This window comes from Pongo pygmaeus, chromosome 7 (genome assembly GCF_028885625.2).
Source record: "Pongo pygmaeus isolate AG05252 chromosome 7, NHGRI_mPonPyg2-v2.0_pri, whole genome shotgun sequence".
NCBI classification, from domain to species: Eukaryota; Metazoa; Chordata; class Mammalia; order Primates; family Hominidae; genus Pongo; species Pongo pygmaeus.
Window position 1 is genome coordinate 151,128,086 of NC_072380.2, and position 19,639 is coordinate 151,147,724.

General features: G+C 42.0%; 1 protein-coding gene across 7 annotated transcripts in view; it reads right to left on the minus strand.

The window, feature by feature from the left end:
* FAM135B (family with sequence similarity 135 member B) overlaps positions 1-19,639 on the minus strand; it is a 364,859-nt gene that overhangs the window by 124,452 nt on the left and 220,768 nt on the right. For all 7 annotated transcript variants that reach the window (XM_054498901.2, XM_054498898.2, XM_054498894.2 and 4 more), the window contains 2 exons: positions 11,941-12,080; positions 2,940-3,010 (listed from right to left, as the gene is read on the minus strand). In XM_054498901.2, coding sequence (XP_054354876.1) covers positions 2,940-3,010; positions 11,941-12,080 — 211 coding nt within the window. The remainder of the gene's footprint in view (positions 1-2,939; positions 3,011-11,940; positions 12,081-19,639) is intronic.

The following is a 19,639-nucleotide window of genomic DNA, read 5'->3' on the forward strand; positions in this document are numbered from 1 at the left end:
ATATGAGAGGCTCTACTTCTCCATTTTGTTCCCACCCAGACCTACATGATGCTAAAGAGGCCAGATGACTTGGTCATGTTTTAGAGCCTAATGTCCACCCCAGGATATGCCACGGATGCCTTGTCATCCTTAAACTCAATTTATGAAAATTAAAAAATGTGGCATTTTCAATCTTCCCCAGCCTCTGGCTTCCTGTTCCTCTTAGCTAATCTTATAGTTCATGAAAACCCTTGCTCTGATTATTATTAAGTGCTTGGGAGAGGAAGCAACACATTGAAGCCTGGCCTCACTTCCAACTAGGAAGCCATAAAGAGGAAGAAGACATTTATTCATCAGATTGCGTACTTGGCCTATTACGTATATTGTCTCTCTTAATCATCAAACAGACCTATGAGGTATGTATTCTATAATGATACCTATTTTATAACTGAAGCTACTGAGATTTATGAAAGTGTGGGGACTTCCCCAATGTTTTATAGTGGATGAGTGCAGAGTTTAGGTTGCTGAGTTTTATACATTTGGATTAAACCAATCTCCTGTATACAGGCTCTCCATTAACTACTGTTTTGCTGAAGAGAAGGTCTCGTTCACTGTGTACAGTATGACTTATCACATGGAGGGCAGGTTGGAGGCTGATTTCTAGGCTGAGCTTGGAGTTAGCAGCAGGGTTCTGTGATGAATTGGAAATGTCTAACATAAAGCTACGAATGAACGTCTTGGAAGGAAGTGGAACACAGTGATAGGCGGGGTGGGTTAATGGAGGCGTTAATGACAGAAACCCCAGATGGTTAGGGGAAAATAGCACAATAAAGTCAGGGCTTCACTTCTGAGTTTATAGCTCAGGAAGAAGGCCAGCCTCTTTTAGGGCTTCTGAGTTCAGTATGGTGCTAGAACAAGTCCTGGCAATGGGGTGAGGCAGGTAGGATTCCTCAAGTCTCTACACTATCCTGCTAAGGAGAAAGCAGATGTAATGAGAAAAGCAGGTGGCCAGAGGACTGGGGTCCAGATAAAGACAAAAGTGAGGCATCTGTGAAGTTGAACCCAGACTGTGGCACGAACATGGGCAGATACTCCTCCCAGCCCAGGGACCAGGCAAGACATCAGCGGATGCCCCTTCTCAATTCCCATACACAATCAAGTCCCTGACACTTCAGTAGACATCCATCTTTGGTTCAAATCCCCTTGGACTCAGCTCCTCATGTTATGAACAGTCCCATAATGGATTAGACAGATTTCAGAGACAGGACAGTCCTTGAGAAGGGGAAGAAGTTCTGAGAAGAAATCTGACTTTTTTAAAAAATTAATTAATTAATTAACTTGTTTTGCTCTGTCACCCAAGCCGGAGTGCAGTGGCACAATCACGATGCACTGTAACCCTGAACTCCTGGGCTCAAGCAATCTTTCCACCTCAGCTTGCCAAAGTTCTGAGATAACAGGCATGAGCCACTGCCCCTGGCCAAGTCTGAACTTTGAAGGGATGAGGGGAACAGTTCTGCCAGCATTGGCTCATCAGCTTCCCAATTCCCCATTCTCCAAAGGAAAAGGGGAAACATTTGTTGGAGAGGTTAAAGAGACCAGAAGTGAGAATTGACTTTAATTTGCAGATAGTGATCAGTGTGTGCTGAGATTCTGCTAACAGAGAAAGAAGGAGTTTTCCTCCCTTTGCCTAAGCCGAGGGAGGAGGTCTTCAAGGGAGATTGCCCTGTGTCCCTTAGAACAGTAGGAATGCAGTTCCTGGTGCTCGACTCATTCTGCAAAGGCCATCAGGAGAGAAGCTGAGGGTGGCTGGATTGGTCTAAAGAGCAAGCAGGCTTGGCAGAGGAGGTTCTCCACATATGTGGAATGAGGGTTAAAATGTCTGTGTCCATTTCCCATGGGCCAGATGTGTGTGCTTTGGAAAAGTATACACCCCCAAAGAGCTTCCTGCAAGGAATGAGTCACCCAGCCTCTTGTGAGGCATCACTACATCAGATAACTGCAGGGATGGGGCTGGGTGACTGTCTTCTGGCCAAGGGTACCTAAGGAGTCTCTCTCTAAGGAATTCACAAGAACATCCTAAGGGCAGTTCAGGGTTTACCATATGACGATCATACTTACAAATGAACCCCTGCCCTTTCCTCCACTGTTTCCCTCCTTACTGTGCCTGACCCTGCAAAGCCTGCAAACTGCAGTGGGGAAGAAAGGGGGGATATGAAGTCCCCCACCATGCCCTGTTCCCACATTGGGAGTTTTCTACCCTAGGAAAGCCTGGATCTGGAGGTGAGGTAGAGAAAGGAGGAAACAGAAAGAAGTTATACAATGGATGAGGTTTAGAGTTCTTCACCAGACTTTTCATACCTAAAAGAGGATGACTTACTTATTAGCTGAAATATCCCAGCTTAGTGGCCTGACAGCTCAGCCCAGGGTAGGAATAAGAGGCCACATAACAAGCTGAAAGAAAGCAGTTATGGGAAAGAAGAAAGTTGCCTCCTGCTTATTTCATGAGCAGGTTATAGATAAACGGAGTTTCAAGTTTCAGAGCTGAAACATAATAGCAGATATGTCGCACAAAGATGTAGAATCCTGGAAGAATCTCCTTTGACTCAGAAGGGGATTTGCCATTTGTAGCCTCATAGGGTCCTTAATCTAAAACCCCCAATTACTCTCACATTGTAAGATGTGTGAAGGTGTCAGACATGAGAAAGTGCCAGTTAACAAAGCCAACAAGTTATGAGATTTCTATGTATGCATTTGAGCTGCCTGCCTAAAATGTATGTGGTTTGAAATGACCACACAAACTTTCTTAGCCCGCACCCCTGAGTCAGGGACATTGCAGCTTATCAGGAGACGCTGATCTGAGAGACATTCTGAGGTTCATGGCTATGAGGCTATCCCAGGAGTGGGGAAGGGGGGAGGAGAGCACCGTGCTACTACAATTCAATAATTTCCATGACACTCACTGCTGTTCACTGTCCGTAAAGTGCAGATCCACCTTGAGTTGAAAATCTACTTCACTCAGTGCATCTTCCATCTGCAAAAGAAACAGAGTCCAAGGGATTTCAGGAGTCAAATCTTGTCCAAATGAAATACTTAGCTGGTCTACTTCCCAAAGTAGAGGAACACTATCTTGTCCAAAAATCAATGCCATTTATGCTGAAAGCAGAATTTCCATGCATGTTTCATGGAGTTCTGGGTAAACAGGATATCTGGGAGTATTAGACAAAAAGAAAAATAGAAGGGATTTACATACCCAGTTTGGGAAAAGTCAATTTGCAAAAAAAATGCTAAACAAGTTTCCTTTTTGCAGGGCTTTTGAGAGTCTCATTTGTATTTGATCTAGAATGCCATTTGGGGCAAGAGTAAAGTGTTCTGTAGCACCTGCTCTGGGAAGGACGGAGCAGTGAACTCGCAGTGAAATCCCACTTGGCTAGCAATGGGATTAAGTCAGAGCAATGTCATCTCTAACCCTCAGGCATCCTCTCAGGGCAGGCACCATTGTCCACGTGTCCAGAGGAGGAAGCTCATGTTTGGGAAAGTAGTCTCTTCTTCAGGTGTCTCAGCTTCATAAGAAAGCAGCTTCTTCATTTTTGTCTTGAAATCCATTGTATTTAACCATTGTCACTTTAAGACACTGGCATTTTATGTCCTACCCATGGCTGCTTTTATCCTTTGCTTTAAGAAAAAAAAAAACAAAAAACATACTTTTTAAACACAGGAATCTTTATTCTTCCTGTCAGTTTCTCATATACACCTGGAAGACGGTACTCCTAGTTCTCTTTTTCTCACATCACCCCCAACTCAAGGGGGCATTACTTGCTAAACACCAGATCTCACCACCACCTCTACTCAGAGGTCAACCCAGGGTCAGTTCTGCACACCTGTAATACGACTTGGTCTCCTCCTCATTCACAGGCAGGATGGAGCCCTTTTCGTCTGTAACCACAAAGCCCATGTCTTGTCCATCTTGGTGTTTAACGGTGCCTATTACAATTTTGGAGGCAGTGTTATAAACTGGAAGCCTGTGAGCCAAGTATTGTCTGCTGATGTGTCTTGTTTAGCCCCCATAGTATTTTTGAAAATGTTTTGAACAAATTGCAAACATTTACAATTCAGGCAATTTCATATTTGTATTACGGGTTTTCAGCTTCTACAAAAAAAAAACAAAAAACAAAACAAAACAAAACAAAACCCTGGACTTGGGAGTGCTGGGCTGGCATTTAGAAACTCAGTTAGAAACTGTTCAGATCAGTTAATTGCTGTCCCATCTACCACCATTCACAGTATTCACTGCCACCCATTTGGCCAGCAGCTCAAAGCCCCTGGCTATTTTCTTGTGTAGCATCCCCAGTAATCCTTGTATGATTAAGAGAGAGACTAGTTTTAATTCATTCTTGATCCCTTGCTCCAGAAATAGTGTCTGCTGCATAGAAAGTATCAATGCATCTTTGAGGAATAAATAAAGCTCTTTCCCAATCCCCACCTTTTTTGGTTTTTGTTTCTTTGCAAGAATCTCCTCATCTTCCTGGGATGGAAATATCTTAACCAAAGATCTCTTTGGAAACGTCTCCCTGGTTAAGCATAATTCATGGAGAGATATACAGATGGAATTTATCTTTAGGTCTCCAGGGTTTAAAATTTGTTATTTAAAAAAAAGCATTTAAAAGTTAACATTTTGCTGAATCCAAGTGCTATAAATAACTTCCTTTCCTAGCTTTGTTTTGCATAATCATGAATCTAGCTTCAAACATACAAGGAAAGCATTGCAGCCTCTTGTCACTAGGAAGGGAGACTGGCAAAGTAAGCTTCCCAACTACCTTCTGAGCACGCATTTGCCTGGGTAATGAAAATTCAAAGTAAACTTGAATTTAAAGTTTTAAACTTGCTGCAATTTCCTTAGGAACTGGGAGAGAAATCATTGCCCTGGATAAGCTGTGGCTAAATTGAGCTGGGCTATGACTTTACAATGCTTTAATGAATCTTATTTGCAAGATATTCCAGAATGAAGTCACTGCCCTTTCTAAACATTTATTTCATGGTTGGTTGTTGACTTCCTACCCCTCCCTTCAAAAAGACACACACACACACACACACACACACACACACACACACCCCATACACACATAGGATTTTCCTTTATTCTGCCTTATCTCAATTAGAATCATCATCTCCTTTCAAGGGTCATTTTCTCACGACCAGGAAGCAGTTTTGCAAACTAGTAGAAATAATATAAGAAGCTAGCATTTACAGAAGAGTTATTATTTGGCAGGCAATAAACTATCATTATACATATACTATTTTATTTAATGTGGATAAAACTAGGAGTTAGGAAAGACTGTCCTGCATTTACACATGAGGAAACTGAGGCTCCCTGTGGTAAAGGCATTTTCCCAAACTCAGCTAGTGAGAGTCCCACATCCCAGATGCTGTCAAGGGCTCCATTTCTTTGGCCTTCTCCCATAGTCACATGTGTGTTCTAGGTTGGATGTTCTCTCACTGCTTGGTTTCAACTCCTAATGGTGACTCTGTTGTTTTCTCCTCCATTCTTAACTACTATCTTGAGCTTTGTCACAGCCTGATGGCTATGAGGGCAGCTTCTGAAATCAAGATACATGTGTACAACTCTTAGCTCCATCATTTCGTATCTACGAGACCTGGGGCCAATCAACCTCTCTGTTGTTTTCTCATCCGTAAAATGGGAGTAAAATAATTACACCTACTCGCAAAGCATTGTTATTGTGTGAACTAAAATTTAAAAATGTACACAAGGGCTTTGTTTAAAATTGAACTGACAATTCTCAACAAAGGTTAGCTATTATTATTGCTGTCATTTTCAACCATAGGGGGCCTGGCCACATGAGGGACCCATTCCTCTACCAACTTCACATAGTAGTCCTGCACACTGGTCACAAACACAGACTTTGTGATCGGACAGCCCAGGTTCAAACCCTGGCTCTACAACTTCCGGGTGGTATGACTTTAGATGAATGCCTTCTCTAAGTCACTGTATCCTCATTTGTAAAACAGGAGTAGTAAAACACCTCATCACGTTGTTGCAATAATTCAATGAGGTATTCCAGACAAAAAAATCAGCACAGTGCCTGCCATACAGCACATACCTTATAGGTATAAGATGCTGTTTGTTGGAGTTCAATCAGGCTGGTGGGAAAAATATTAAAGATAGTTATAGTAATAGTCAAAAACTCTCTTGGAAGGCCTGAGAGTTTGCATAGCTTCAGATTGCTTGGCTGAAGGCAGCCAGGGTCTCTTTCCAGGAGCCAGAAAGATTAGGGTGCAAGTCCAAAGGAATGTGGGAAGTTTATCTTACTAACCTGTTTCCTTATATGGGCTTAAGACTAACCTTTGTCCTACTAGGGATACTTTACTGCCTCCTACTCGGGGGTCAGCAGAAGTTTATTACCCGCAAATGGTGTTTGCTTTAGGCCTGAGAACCTGGCCCTTAATCTTTACCCTCTAGTGGTGTTTACTCACAACTTTTGTTAATTAGTCTTACTGAATAAATATGAGCCTCACTAACTGACCAGGGCTGAGTCGCAACTGTTTACAGAACTCAGCTTGGAGCCTGTAAGTGGCTTGGCCCCTCAGCTGGACTGGCAGAGCAGAATATCTGTGTGTCAGTGTATGTTTATTCATCCATCGCTGAATCAGGGGCTAGCAGGAACAGACCCCCCACAGCTAGTGCCCCCGCGAAACGGGCACTGCCTCTGCTGTTAGTGCTAAGATCCTTGTGATTGTTCTTATAACTCATCCTGAACTCCTTTCACTCCCTAGTAGAAGCTTTTCTTCTCCCAACTACCCTGGACTATCAGTAACTCCAAGCCCATTTCATGCCCAAATCTTAGAGTCAACTTCCATTTATCATTCCTCTCTACATGATGCCTGCCATCTCCTACGCTCAACCTGAACCCAGTCCTGAGGGCTGCACTTGGCAGCCAGGCAGCTCACCCTTTCAACTCACACAGTTTCCATTCACACAGTTATGCCCTCTGCCATGATGCTCACCAAGACACCACGCACTATAGCAGCAACTGCCTGTATGCCCTTGGTCTCCTGGGCCCCATTTTCTATATTATTGCCAGACTGACCTTTCTAAATGCCAGGTCTCCTCCTTCTGTCCTGAAAGAGACTCCTATCTTTAAAAAAGGAAAAACATGACCTTCAGCAGAGTCTCTGTGGCTCTCCATGCTGTGTCCTCAACCTTCCTCTCTAGCTTTGTGTCCCTGCCACTTTCTAGCCCATGAGCAACAATGCCTTCTTTCCCAAATCTGCCTTCTACTTTACTGCTTTTTATGGGCCTTGCTGTCTTCTGTCTCAGGAGCTCTTAACAACTGGTTACTGTGGAAATCGTGCCCATTTTTCTACTTATCAAAAAACTCTGAATCAACTCAGCCCCCTTTCTGCTTCCAGCAAAAAAAAAAAAAAAGAAAGAAAAAGAAAAAAACAAGCCCACCTCTGTCTGAATCACTAGGTCTGGCATGGGCTCATGAATCTGCATTTTGTACGAGTACTGCCAGGGGACTGTGATGCCAGTGCACCAAGGAATCACACTTTGGAAAATGCTTTTCCTTTTTAAGCCTACGAAAATGCAACCTTGCTCATGAAATGTGTTTAATATGTAATCTTTTCCTCTTCTTCCTCAGAGTGGCAAGAATTTTGTTGTTAATAATTGTATCTTCTTTGCTTTGCCTGCTAGGAGCTTAGCACTAAATGTATGGGTCAACACTATCAAATATCCAGAGGGTGTTTGTGCATTTTGGTCTACTACATTTACCCCAGCCTTTATTTTCCTGTATGTATTTTTCCTCCACTCTGCCCCAATCCATTGCTAACTTTTCTTTTTACTATTCTATGCATTTTGTAAGCCTTCCCAAATCTTCTGTGGGATTACGCAGAGTATATAAATAAAATACACACACTACCTCCAGATTCACTCTCTGCAACTGTTATTATAACATCTCCTCGTACACCTTAACTTGTGATGAGTTCTGTCCATGGTCATCTCTTGCACTTATCTGTGACCTCGTTGCACAACTGAATCTTCATGTCTGAATTTCTGATAGCACGTGGAATCATGTGTTTGATGAATAGGCATTTCATAAATGTCTGTTGTTCACAATGATATCTATGTGCATCCATGAACATAATTTCTGGCCAACTGGCTCTAAGCAGTGTTTCGGTTGTCATAAGCAGACTGATACTAACTGGAAATGCATCCATTCCAAATATACAGTGTTTACAGACATATCCAATTAACTTTCATTATCCCTGATTTGTATATAACAATTAGCTGTGACATTGTTTGCTGCCATATGGATTACCCCCAACACAATAATAATTTATTAGCTTACAGAGAAAAGAAATTTGATAGGAAGAAGAAAACAACATGTAATGTGAAATAGACTCCCCATTCAACTTGAGTACTAAGGCTGGCTACAACCTCACATGAGCTAAGGTTGAGGGTTGGGAAGGTCAAACTTGAAGGCTTTAAATTGTCAGGGACAAGAACAATTCTCTGATGAAATTAAGGTGGAGCAATGGCCAGGATACCTGAATAATGCCCAAACCCAGCCTCCATCACTGGTTTGTCACAAGCACTCTGCCAGGGTAGCTCTTTGAGATCAATGTCCCAAAGGGCAAAGGCCCATGGGAAAAAATGGAGCACCGTTTTCTTATTGGGATTTGGGGAAGTGGACCTTGAGCTTGCAGTCTGTTTAGCTGGGAGTTTATTACCACTCTAGGCAACCTAACTGCCTTATTTCCTAAACTAAAGGTATTAACTTGAGTCCAGGAAGGAATTAGAGGATACACTCAAAATGAGGACTCCAGGTACAGTTTATCAAAGGGATGATTTACAAAGTGTGTGGAAGATTTAGAAAAAGCAACTAACGGCTGGGTGTGGTGGCTCACACCTGTAATCCCAGCACTTTGGGAGGCTGAGGTGGGTGGATCATGAGGTCAGGAGTTCAAGACCAACCTGGCCAACATAGTGAAACCCTGTCTCTACTAAAAATGCAAAAAAAAATTAGCCGGGCATGGTGGTGGGCAGCTGTAATCCCAGCTACTCAGGAGGCTGAGACAGGAGAATCACTTGAACCCAGGAGGCAGAGGTTGCAGGGAGTTGAGACCATGCCACTGCACTCCAGCCTGAGCGACAGTGGGAGACTCTGCCTCAAAAAAAAAAAAAAAAGCAACTAACAATGACTGAGTTCTCAAGGTTAGTAACTACAGGACTTCCTTATCATCCTAGGCCTGAAGAGTCAAGAAGAGACAGTGGTTATCAGAACTGGAGAGAAAGCTACATGGAGTGTGTCTCCATGACTGGAGCTGGGGCCTTTGGAAGAAGGACAGAGCAAGTGGTATGCTGGTAAAGGTTTAACAACTGGCTCTCTTAAAAAAAAAGAAAAACACTGATTTGTAGCATTGGCAGTTTCTCCAGTGTAAATGTTTTCATCAAGCTATGAATGTGAAGTCGCTAAATAAGGAGTTGGAAAGAGGTCTGTACCCGTGGCTATCAAAAGCTGGTATAAGCAGGCTCCAGCACACCGCTGGACACAGCCAACCCTCCAGGACCCTGCAGGGAAGGAGTCTGGGGAGTGAACACTCTGGGCCCATTCTCCTCGTAGTCACCTGCAGAAGCTGTCATAGGCTGAACTCAATGGAAACCAAAAGGTAAAGACATGACTGAGCAGTTCTTGCAGCCAGTCTCTTGGGGGACATAGCAGGTGGGACAGCAGAGAGGGGAAATGGCCAAGTAGTCAAAAGCTAGCCAGCATGGCTAATAGGAGTTTCATTTGTTCTTTTAAATTTTGATTACAGATCAAGTATTTGCAGTCACTGTGATGGCATAAGGGAGACAGGGTCAGGTTAACTGAAGGCTCCAATGAGTGAGGTACGTGTTCCTTGAGGTATTGAAGCAGGCAACTCTGGTCTGGACGTGATACAGAGAGCCAAGGGCCATCAAACAGGGCACATGGTGGATGCTCATCCCTGTTTGGAAAGAACAGCTTGCAAACGGCCTAAAAAGAAGGGATTACAAGTTAAATTCATTCATTCAACAACTAAGTCATTCACTCCATGTTGGGTATCCACAATGTAGTCCTATGGCTACTAGGGCACTCAGGATGCAAAGAGAGATCCAGTCCTGTGGAGCTTGCAGACTGGGAGAGGGATGACAAAATTCTAAAATAAAAATTGTGCCATTGCACCCTTCTAACAAAATCAGTGGATTTCTATTGCCCAAGAATAAGCCCTAAATTCCCTATCATGGCCCACAACGCTGGGCCTCCCCGCTCCATCTTCATCTCCTGCTCCTTTCCCCTCCCTCTCTGTGCAAGTCACCTCAGCCTTAGTGCTTTTCCTGAAACACCCCAACGTCATTCCCACCTCAGACTCTTTGTCCTTACTGTGCTCTCCTCCAGAGCGGACATCTCCCTGAGCTCGTGGCATGCCTGAATCTTCCTCCACAGTTGGGTCTCAGTTCTGCACTGGCTTCTCTGGGAGGCCTGTCCTGTCTGTCACTTGTCCTCCAGGGAATAATCATCTTGGGTGAAGGTTGTGTTGATGGTTGTGCTGAGTTCTTGACATTCTCACTATCTGAGTATCTGTCATGAGGCAACAGCCAGTCTTGCACAGCAAGACTATCATGAGGTCTCTTCCACTTTAGGTACAGTTGCAGCTTCACGGGGCCTCCAGTGAGAGTGCAAACTCCTATATTCTTATCTCCCTCATGAGTGTGTCTCAGAGACTAGGCAGCTGAGTATGTAGCAGTGAGAAGGCTCAGTAATAGAATATGCATGATCGATTTATTTAATTACATTGTGACATATTGATCTAATATTAGAATATAAGCCCAAAATGCCAGGGATATTTCATGTTCACTATTTTACCTCCAGCACATAGTAGGTGCTTAGTGAGTACTCAATAAATTTTTGAAAGAATAGATGGGTTAATGAAAAAAGAATGAGTGACACCTTTTCAATTTTAGCCACACAGAGGAATCTGGTCACTAACTAGATAACAAAAGATGTTGACAAAAAGCCAAGAAGCCTGAGAGGAGAAAGTTAACAGATGCCCAATAGGAGTTGTTAATGCACACCACATGAGGAATGCAAGTAGGGGGGCTCTAATTAGATCTTCCTAAAATAGGAATACTCTTTCATATAATTCTCAATAGATTCTAGCAGGAAAAAATCAGCTTGAATGTGGCAACAGGTACACTTCAGTGAGGCTGGGGGAGGCAGATCAAAAGTTTGAGCTTCAGATATTCCTTTGAAATGTGTTAATCTGATGAGTAGGAAATTTTTAATCAAGTTTCCAACTAATAAAGCGAGCTCCCCAAGGCCTCTGGGCTTGCAATGATGCTGATTCCCCTTGTTCGATGCCCTTCCTCTTTCTTTCTCTGGTGAATTCAGCACGTGCATCTGAAGCCAGCTCTTTTGTGGAAGCCTTGATGAACACCAGCTTTGTCATCTTCACAGAGATCATTTCTCACATCACCTACCAAGGTGTTTGCTTATATATCTGTTTTCCTGTGAAATTATCAACCCTTTCAAGGTAGAGTTCCTGCTGCCTTCTCCGGTTCTGTCCCTTATCCAAGGGTCCCACATAAAGCCCTGGAAAAAATAGTTACTCAAAACCACCTGCTGATTGACTCATTGAATAGTTGCGCAACTGGGCAAATGGGGAGGGAAGAAGAGACCCAGTAAATGAGTCAATGGAGACTGTTTGCACTTAAGACTACATGGAACAAGCAAATATATGAATAAAAAAATGAGTAAAACAACGAATACATAAATAAGTGCATGAGTGCACTAAAAAGCACTAATCTCTGTCAGATTTCAGAGTACATCAGTACCTTCTTCTTTCATCATTTACCTAGCAATGAGAGAGAACAGCCATGAGAGGGAACAGCCATTTGTGGCTGGTGGTAGATTCATGACTTACCCTTTCACCACCTAAGAGCAAATGAACTCGGAAGACCACAGCATCATTTATGGGCACCTCTTCATTCCTGTATAAGATCTGAAAGACCCGGCTATGCACGGTGCTGTCATGAACACAGGCTGAATGCAGGCTGCTGCTCTCTGCAAAACAAGAATCAGTAGGAACCCATGAACTCCAATACTGTCCTGTACCTGCAGCCCTGTCAGGTGTCTTTCCTGCTCAAGGAGGCTAATGGCCCCAAACTGTCTTCCAATTTCTAAAGCTTAAAATCACAGTAAATGAGACCTCACCATATGAATATTTCTGTTCATTGAGTTGGGCTGGTATCTCAGAAAAACCTTGTTGCATTCCTTACAAGCGATAAAATCTTGGCTAAGTCACTCATGCCGTGGGCAGTGCTCGGGCAGTGCTCCTGGGCTGCTATGCAGTGCCTGCTCAACTTCTCCCCTGTTCACCTATCCCCTCCTCTGTGAAGCATTCCATAAACTTCCTCCCCCAGAAACAATGAGGAGAAGAATGGAGAGTAAAAGACAGAAAACACTCTTCCTTCTACAAGGACTTCCTAGTGCCCATGGAGTCTCCCTTCTCAAAGGTGCTGCTTGCACATCATGCATGTCATGAGAACACTCTGTCTTGAGTTCTAGGAAAATGTGCTAATCCTATTACGCTGTATATCAAGTTTTAAAGGGACTAGTTTAGCTCTGTATCCTCCAATGCATTCTAGATATACCATATCCCTAAACAGTACTTCAAAGTTAAGTTATACTTCAAGAAGACAAATCTATGCTATGCATCCACTGTCCAGGTTTATTTGGGGGAACAAATGGGTGAACTCCTCCAAATTACTTAACACATAAACTACACAGTTGGAGATATGTGTAAAAAATATATATATGTGTGTATATATATATATATATATAATTCTAAAATAAATAACACTGTCCAGGCTTATTGTGGGGGAACAAATGGATGAACTCCTCCAAATTACTTAACACATGAACTATACAGTTGGATATACATGTAAATATATATATATACACACACACACATATATACACACACATACACACATGCACATACATATGCGTATATATATTCTAAAGTAAATAATACTAATATTTGTATAAGGCAATGATTACCTCTTGATTACTTATTTATAATAGGGAACAACTATATGGCATTTTACAAGTTCTAAAGTGCTTTACAATTGTGGTTACTTTCCTTAATTATCATAACAAACCCATAAGGTAAATTTTACACCAGATGAAGAGACAAAGGCTCAAAGCAGAGGCAGGTGCCTAAATATGTACTTGTTATGAATGTTTATGTCTCCCCAAGATGCATATGTTTCACCAATGTGATTATATTTGGAGGTGGAGCCTTCAGGAGGTAATTACGTCCTAAGGGTAGAGTTCTCATATATGGGATTAATGCCCTTATAAAAAGAGGCCAGAGATCTGTTCCCCTCACCTTTCCCACCATGCAAGGATACAATGAGAGAAGTCATCAATCTGCAAACCTGGAAAAGGACCCTCACCAGAACCTGACCATGCTGGCATCCTGTTCTCAAACTTCCAGTCTCTAGAACTGTGAAAAATACATTTCTGTGGTCAATAAGGCACCCAGTTTATGGCATTTTGTTAGCAGACTGAGATGGAGCATTGCTATATAATGAAGCATTGTGTAGATTCATCCTCACATCTACCTCTTTAATAAGAGAGAAAATGAAGTCTCCAGTGAATGAATAAAATGCATCTATTTCCTAGCAAAGGGTGGGGACTCTATAAAACAATACTGAAATAATTACTTTGACTGAAATGGGAGCCAAGAAAAAAAAACAGCCCAACTAGCAAAGAAAAATCCTAAGTACCTTGTACCCTGTCTCTGGATGAGTCAAAGAGTTCTTTGGAAACAGGGACACAGGATCACAGTCACCTCCCAATGCACAGTCACATCTAAACAAACACCTACCTTGTAGCTTCTGAGCAAGGAATACAAAATATGTAAAATGCCAGGTTGTTTCCAAGGCTACTCAGATGTGCCTGCTCTAATTTGCACTTTGTCATGAAGGGAATAAAATCACTGGCCTAAAGCAGTTCTATTTAGACCTGCTATATTCAAATTGATGCGGCTATTAAATAAAAACGATTCATGTGTGCAGATGCCTCTCTGTTTTTACTTGCTACACTAGCTCTTTCTCTATCACTGTCAAGGCCCCACTGATCTATAAGCCAGAATGACAATGTGGCAGCGGGTGGATGGGGTGAATACCCTGAAGGTCAGAGCAGCCCTGAGCCGTCTGCCACCAGGAGGGTCAGCCAGCAAAACAGTTCAATCACTTGCAGTCTTGGGCAAGTGACATCACCTCTTGTAACAGCAGCTTTCCATGTGAGAAATGGACACAGCCACACTGACCTTCTGGGATCACTGTGGACACAAAGAGGATAAAATAGATCAAGCTCCTAAGACCAGGCACACTCTGGGCATACAATATACAGTATGATGACTTTTTAATTGTGTTTGCAGAGAAAGTTCTGAGCACTTTCTGTTGAATATATTGTCATTGGCCACATTTTTATGGGAGATTAAGCACCTCTGAGTTTGAGCAGATTGGCAAACAGACCACAGGGCTTAATGGGTATTTACTGAAAATCACCAAATCCCGAGGTGACCCATTAAGCCTGGGATAAGGCATTTTTCATACCTTAGGAGACTTTCTGGGTCAACTCCTCACCACTATTAAATAGGGCATCGCATAGAACAGGTGTCTTTTTTACAAGGGAAGGCTCACCAATCGCAAGACACTTCCCTGGGATTGTGGAGATCACTGGGACAACACTCCCTGCTTCATTCCCATTGGGATTTTCCCTTCTTCAACAACAATCCACATCTGGATACCTGACCCACTATCCTCACTCCTCCTTGCTGGTGAAATCAGCACCCAGAGACAACAAAAGTACAGAATCTCTCTTCCCTTAAAGACTAACTCATACTTTGGGATGGCAGCCTTTCCTAGCTATGTGGTAAATAGCCACTTTTCATTTTAGAGTATTTTTATGTATTTTTAGGCAACAAGATTTCTACTCAAGTGGTCCAATGAGAAGGTGTAGACTAGAGTCTTCCTACATATCTGTCTTCTTCTTTTGTGGGTGTCAGCCTTGGTACCATGCATAACAAGAGTTGAAACTTTAAGGGGAAAAAAGAGATGAAAAGAAAATGGGTGGAAGAAGGAAAGGGAATAATGAAAAAGAGGAGGGGAGCAGAGAAAAGAGAATATAGCAGAAGAGGTAAGAGGAACTCTTCAGGTTTCAGCTGCACAAAGAATACATTCCAAACAACTTAACACAGAATTTCAGGCCAGATGGCAAGAGAAAAAAAGACTTTTAGGTGCTGTAGTTTCTTCTTCTCCCCCTACAAAATGAATAATATTAATACTTTATAGATCTATGCACCTTTAAATGTTTAAACCTTAATTGATGACATTCCCTCAGCTGGAGCTCCCAGCAGCCCCAGAGAGATCTGTGAGTGTGGAGTATAAAATACAGGTATTATTCTTCTGACAGGGACTCTATGCCCCATGCTCAAACCAACAGCACCCTTAGGGACCATCTACTTGTGGACTAAACCCCAATCTCATTCCAAGAACATAGCCATGGCTCTGCCTGCATGTAGGAGATTCCCAAAGAATCAGTTCTATGCCCAAACTCCGAAGACAACCCCTTCAATTCCCCAGGCCTGAAGCCAGCTGGCTGAGGTCTGGACTGTGTGAATTCCTTTAAACTCAGCATATACTCAGAGAATCTTCCAACATATTAGAGCCAACAGAAGGGGAAAAGCCCCATTAGACATAGGTTCCTCAAAGTCACAATGTTGGTTTTCATATGGTTTAGAAAATGCTCCTTTCATAAGGAAAATATAAGTTCTAGACTTGTCCCCACTTTCCAGCTGTGTGGCCTTGGGCAGGACTATGGAATCCGAGCTCCAACGAGACAAGAAACATGCCTTACTTAATTTCCATAATAAATGTGAGGCTTAGGTAAAATGGTGAGTAAAGAAGTATGTTTTTTACTGAAAAATTATCAAAATCCAAACAGATTTTCTCATAGATTGAAGATGACAATGATTAAGACTCTTCAAGTAGGGTGAATTTTCTGACACTTTCTAGGAACAGGAAGGACAGAAAGTCACCCTGAGGCCAAACTTTATTTTTTTTCCAACGATTGTAAGGAATAGGCAGAAGAGAAAGCCACTTTGAAAAAGGTATTCATTGTTTTTCCAGAGAAGGACCAGAATAATTTCCTGTAGTTGAGCATGTGCTGCCTAGCTCATAGGGTCATCAAGCCTTCAATGCCAGGGTAGGGAGGTCCAATACACGACCTCTTGAGACTCCCCCAAGGTTGCTACTTTCCTGGAGAGCCCATCACTGGAGGGCAAGTGGAAAAATATGGATAAGAAACCAGGAAATCCTGGGAGACAGGCAACCATGATCTTGATGACTTTTCTTAAGGTTGAAAATCAGGGATACTGTTGGACTGGGACAGACCCTTCCCAACCAAGGTGATACTAGTGTCAATCACACAGCACAACCTGTTCCCAGAAATGAAGCTATCTTGAGAAAAGCTGGGGCCCAGGATGACAACTCTGGATGTTCAGAAATGCTCAGGGCTTCATGGGTAGAAGGTTGATTTGGCTACATCGTGAGCTGGAAAGATGAGGACCCACCTAACCTGAAACAAAGATTGTGCTGTCAAGAGCAATATCTTAATTCATTGTGCGCTGCAATAACACAACAGCACAGACTAAGTAATTCATAGTGCACAAAATTTGATTGGCTTACAGTTCTGGAGGATGGGAAGTCCAACATCAAGATGCTTGCATCTGGCAAAGGCATTATTTCTGCATCATCCCATTGCAAAAGGCAGAAAGGCCAAGAGACAAAAGTGAGCTGAACTTGCCCTTTTACAAAGGCAGTAATCCCACCCAGTAGGGTAAAGCCGTCATGGCCCAAACACCTCTTACAGTTCTCACCTCAAACCATTACAATGGCAACTAAAGTTTCAACACACGTTTTGGAGGGGACAAACATTTAAATCATAGCAGTTTCTAATGAGTTATAACCTGGGAGCTCAGGGTGGAGGCCCTAGTGGCCTGTGCAGAAAACTGGAGCAGCAAAGGGTTCACCTTTGAAGACCCTCAAGCTTTCTCTGAATTCTAAAGACCTATGCTTCAATAGAGACCCTATATGCCAATGAGATGCCCCAGCAGCAAGGGACTGATGAGATTCACTTCTATCCTAAACTAGCATTCAGGAAAGGACCACACTTCATTGTGTCAGCCCAGGGCTTCTTGGATGATGTGACATGGGAAAAGTAAGTGGCATTTCTGCTAACAGGGCATTGAGATATACAAGCACTTACTTGAAATATCGGAAGAGATGCAATTCTGCTTGTACCTTCAATTTTTGAAGCATATCAAATTGGTGACACATCAATAAAAAGCTGTATTTTGGTTGTCATTTTTATTTCTATCTCAAAGAATACAAAACATTTTTCTTGTTTTCTACTTAAAGTACTCCGCTGCACATGGAGTATTGAATATTTTGCTTTCATGCACATGGACGTAAGTTTATGCCTCACCTATAATTTTAGATTATTATGTTTGTATGTTTCTGCTATAAAATGTGTTTATTCATTCATTGAATATTTACTAATCACCTGCTATGCACTAGGTCTTGGGCAAAACATTGAGATTCAGCATTGAACACTCACAGGGTTCCTTTTGGGACATCTATGTTTTACACTTGTGTCTGTGGAATAGCGAATGAATATTCCCATTGTTGTCCGACTCCACAGACATCTCCTTGTGTAAATGAATGTTTCATCTTTCCACACACGTTGCATTAGTCGGAATGCCTTATATGGCTAATTTAAAATTCTGATTGAGGTGGCAAATTATGTAAAACAAACTGAGTTTGATCATAGATGTTATTTATTAATTATATGATTGGAAAAGTCACTTTTCTATAATATATAATACATACAAAATGATTTTGTTAATTGAAAATTGCTCAGTTAAAGCAATTGAGATTTACTGGTCTAAATTCTAGATACTTTATGTTCCTTACGTCACTGAGTATGGCCTTGGGTATATGAGTTTTCATTTTATTCATGAGGAAACTCATGATCACAGAGACTGTTACATCCTCAATGTCAAATATAGTAGATGGTACGATGGTGACTCCAAATGTTTTTTTTTAATTTCACTCGTTTATTCATTCATTCATTATTTAACTCAACAACCACGCAGGCAATATGTTAGACATAATTCTGTCACTGGTAAAGATAAAACAATGACAAGGAATATTATTCAATATTTAATACAGTATTTCCCAACTTTTTTTCTCTCCTCACTTCAAATGCACTATCCATCAATTTCTGTTTAATAAAAAAAAATCTGAGAATGACAGAACAAAAGGCTTTGCATATCACTAACACTCAAATATTTAGCGAATCAATCCATCAATCAATTTATTAATAAATACAAAAATGGAGGGATATGACTTTTGGAAGTTACCCAATGTTTGTTGTAGTTCTAGTTTGTGGTAGTTCTAATATCCAGAATTTCTGACTCCTAGCCTACTCTACAAGAAAACCCAACTTACAAAGCAGATACCATGCTCTGGCAGAAAGTCCTATTTGTAAGATGGCAACTAAACTAAAGAGCCCACTAAAAAGCACCATTTAACCTACTGAAAATGAGAAACGCTTTTGCTGCTATTTAACAGGAAGCATTCTCTCATCAACACTGAGTGGGCTTAATAAGTTAATTATAAACCATTGTGGCCTACTATTAGAATAAGCCCAGTAAGGCCAGCACTTGATAACACTTTATTATCTAATAACGTGTATTGCTTTATAATCTCAAAAGTAAAAGGCCAGTGTGTTGCCTCTAGTACACTTTAGTTGCTCAACACAGAAACCCACTGGATTTCCTTCGATTGGTCATAGCTGCTGAGTGGTCTTAGGTATTTCAGTTTGGATTTCAATAACAGAGTCCAGTGTATGGCCTTGTACCTCATGCTTGTGTAAGCACATAGATTTGAGTTAAAAGACATGGATTTACTCTCAGCTCTGCCATTTATACACTGTATGCCTGTGAACAAAGAATTTGCCCGGTGTAAGCCTCAGTTTCCTCATCTGTGAACTGGGGATGGAAGAGCAATACTGTTTCACGGTTGTGAGGGTTTTACGAGATGACCTATGAAAGTAACTGGTACAAGATGTAACATATAATAGGGGCTCAGACAAATGGAGTGAACAAACATGCTGCTGGATTAATAGGAGTGTGGAGCTGACACGGCTATTACAAATTATCCAGCACAGAAGTTTACCAGATATTAGTAGAAGTCTCAGTGAAAGTGAGGAGTGGAAAATAATTTTTTTTTTTTTTGACACAGAGTCTCGCTCTGTAGCCCAGGCTAGAGTGCCGTGGCGTGATCTTGGCTCACTGCAACCTCCGCCTCCAGGGTTCAAGTGATTCTCCTGCCTCAGCCTCCTGAGTAGCTGGGATTACAGGTGTGTGCCAACATGCCCGGCTAATTTTTGTATTTTTAGTAGAGATGGTGTTTCACCATGTTAGTCAGGCTGATCTCAAACTCCTGACCTTGTGATCCACCCGCCTTGGCCTCCCAGAGTGTTGG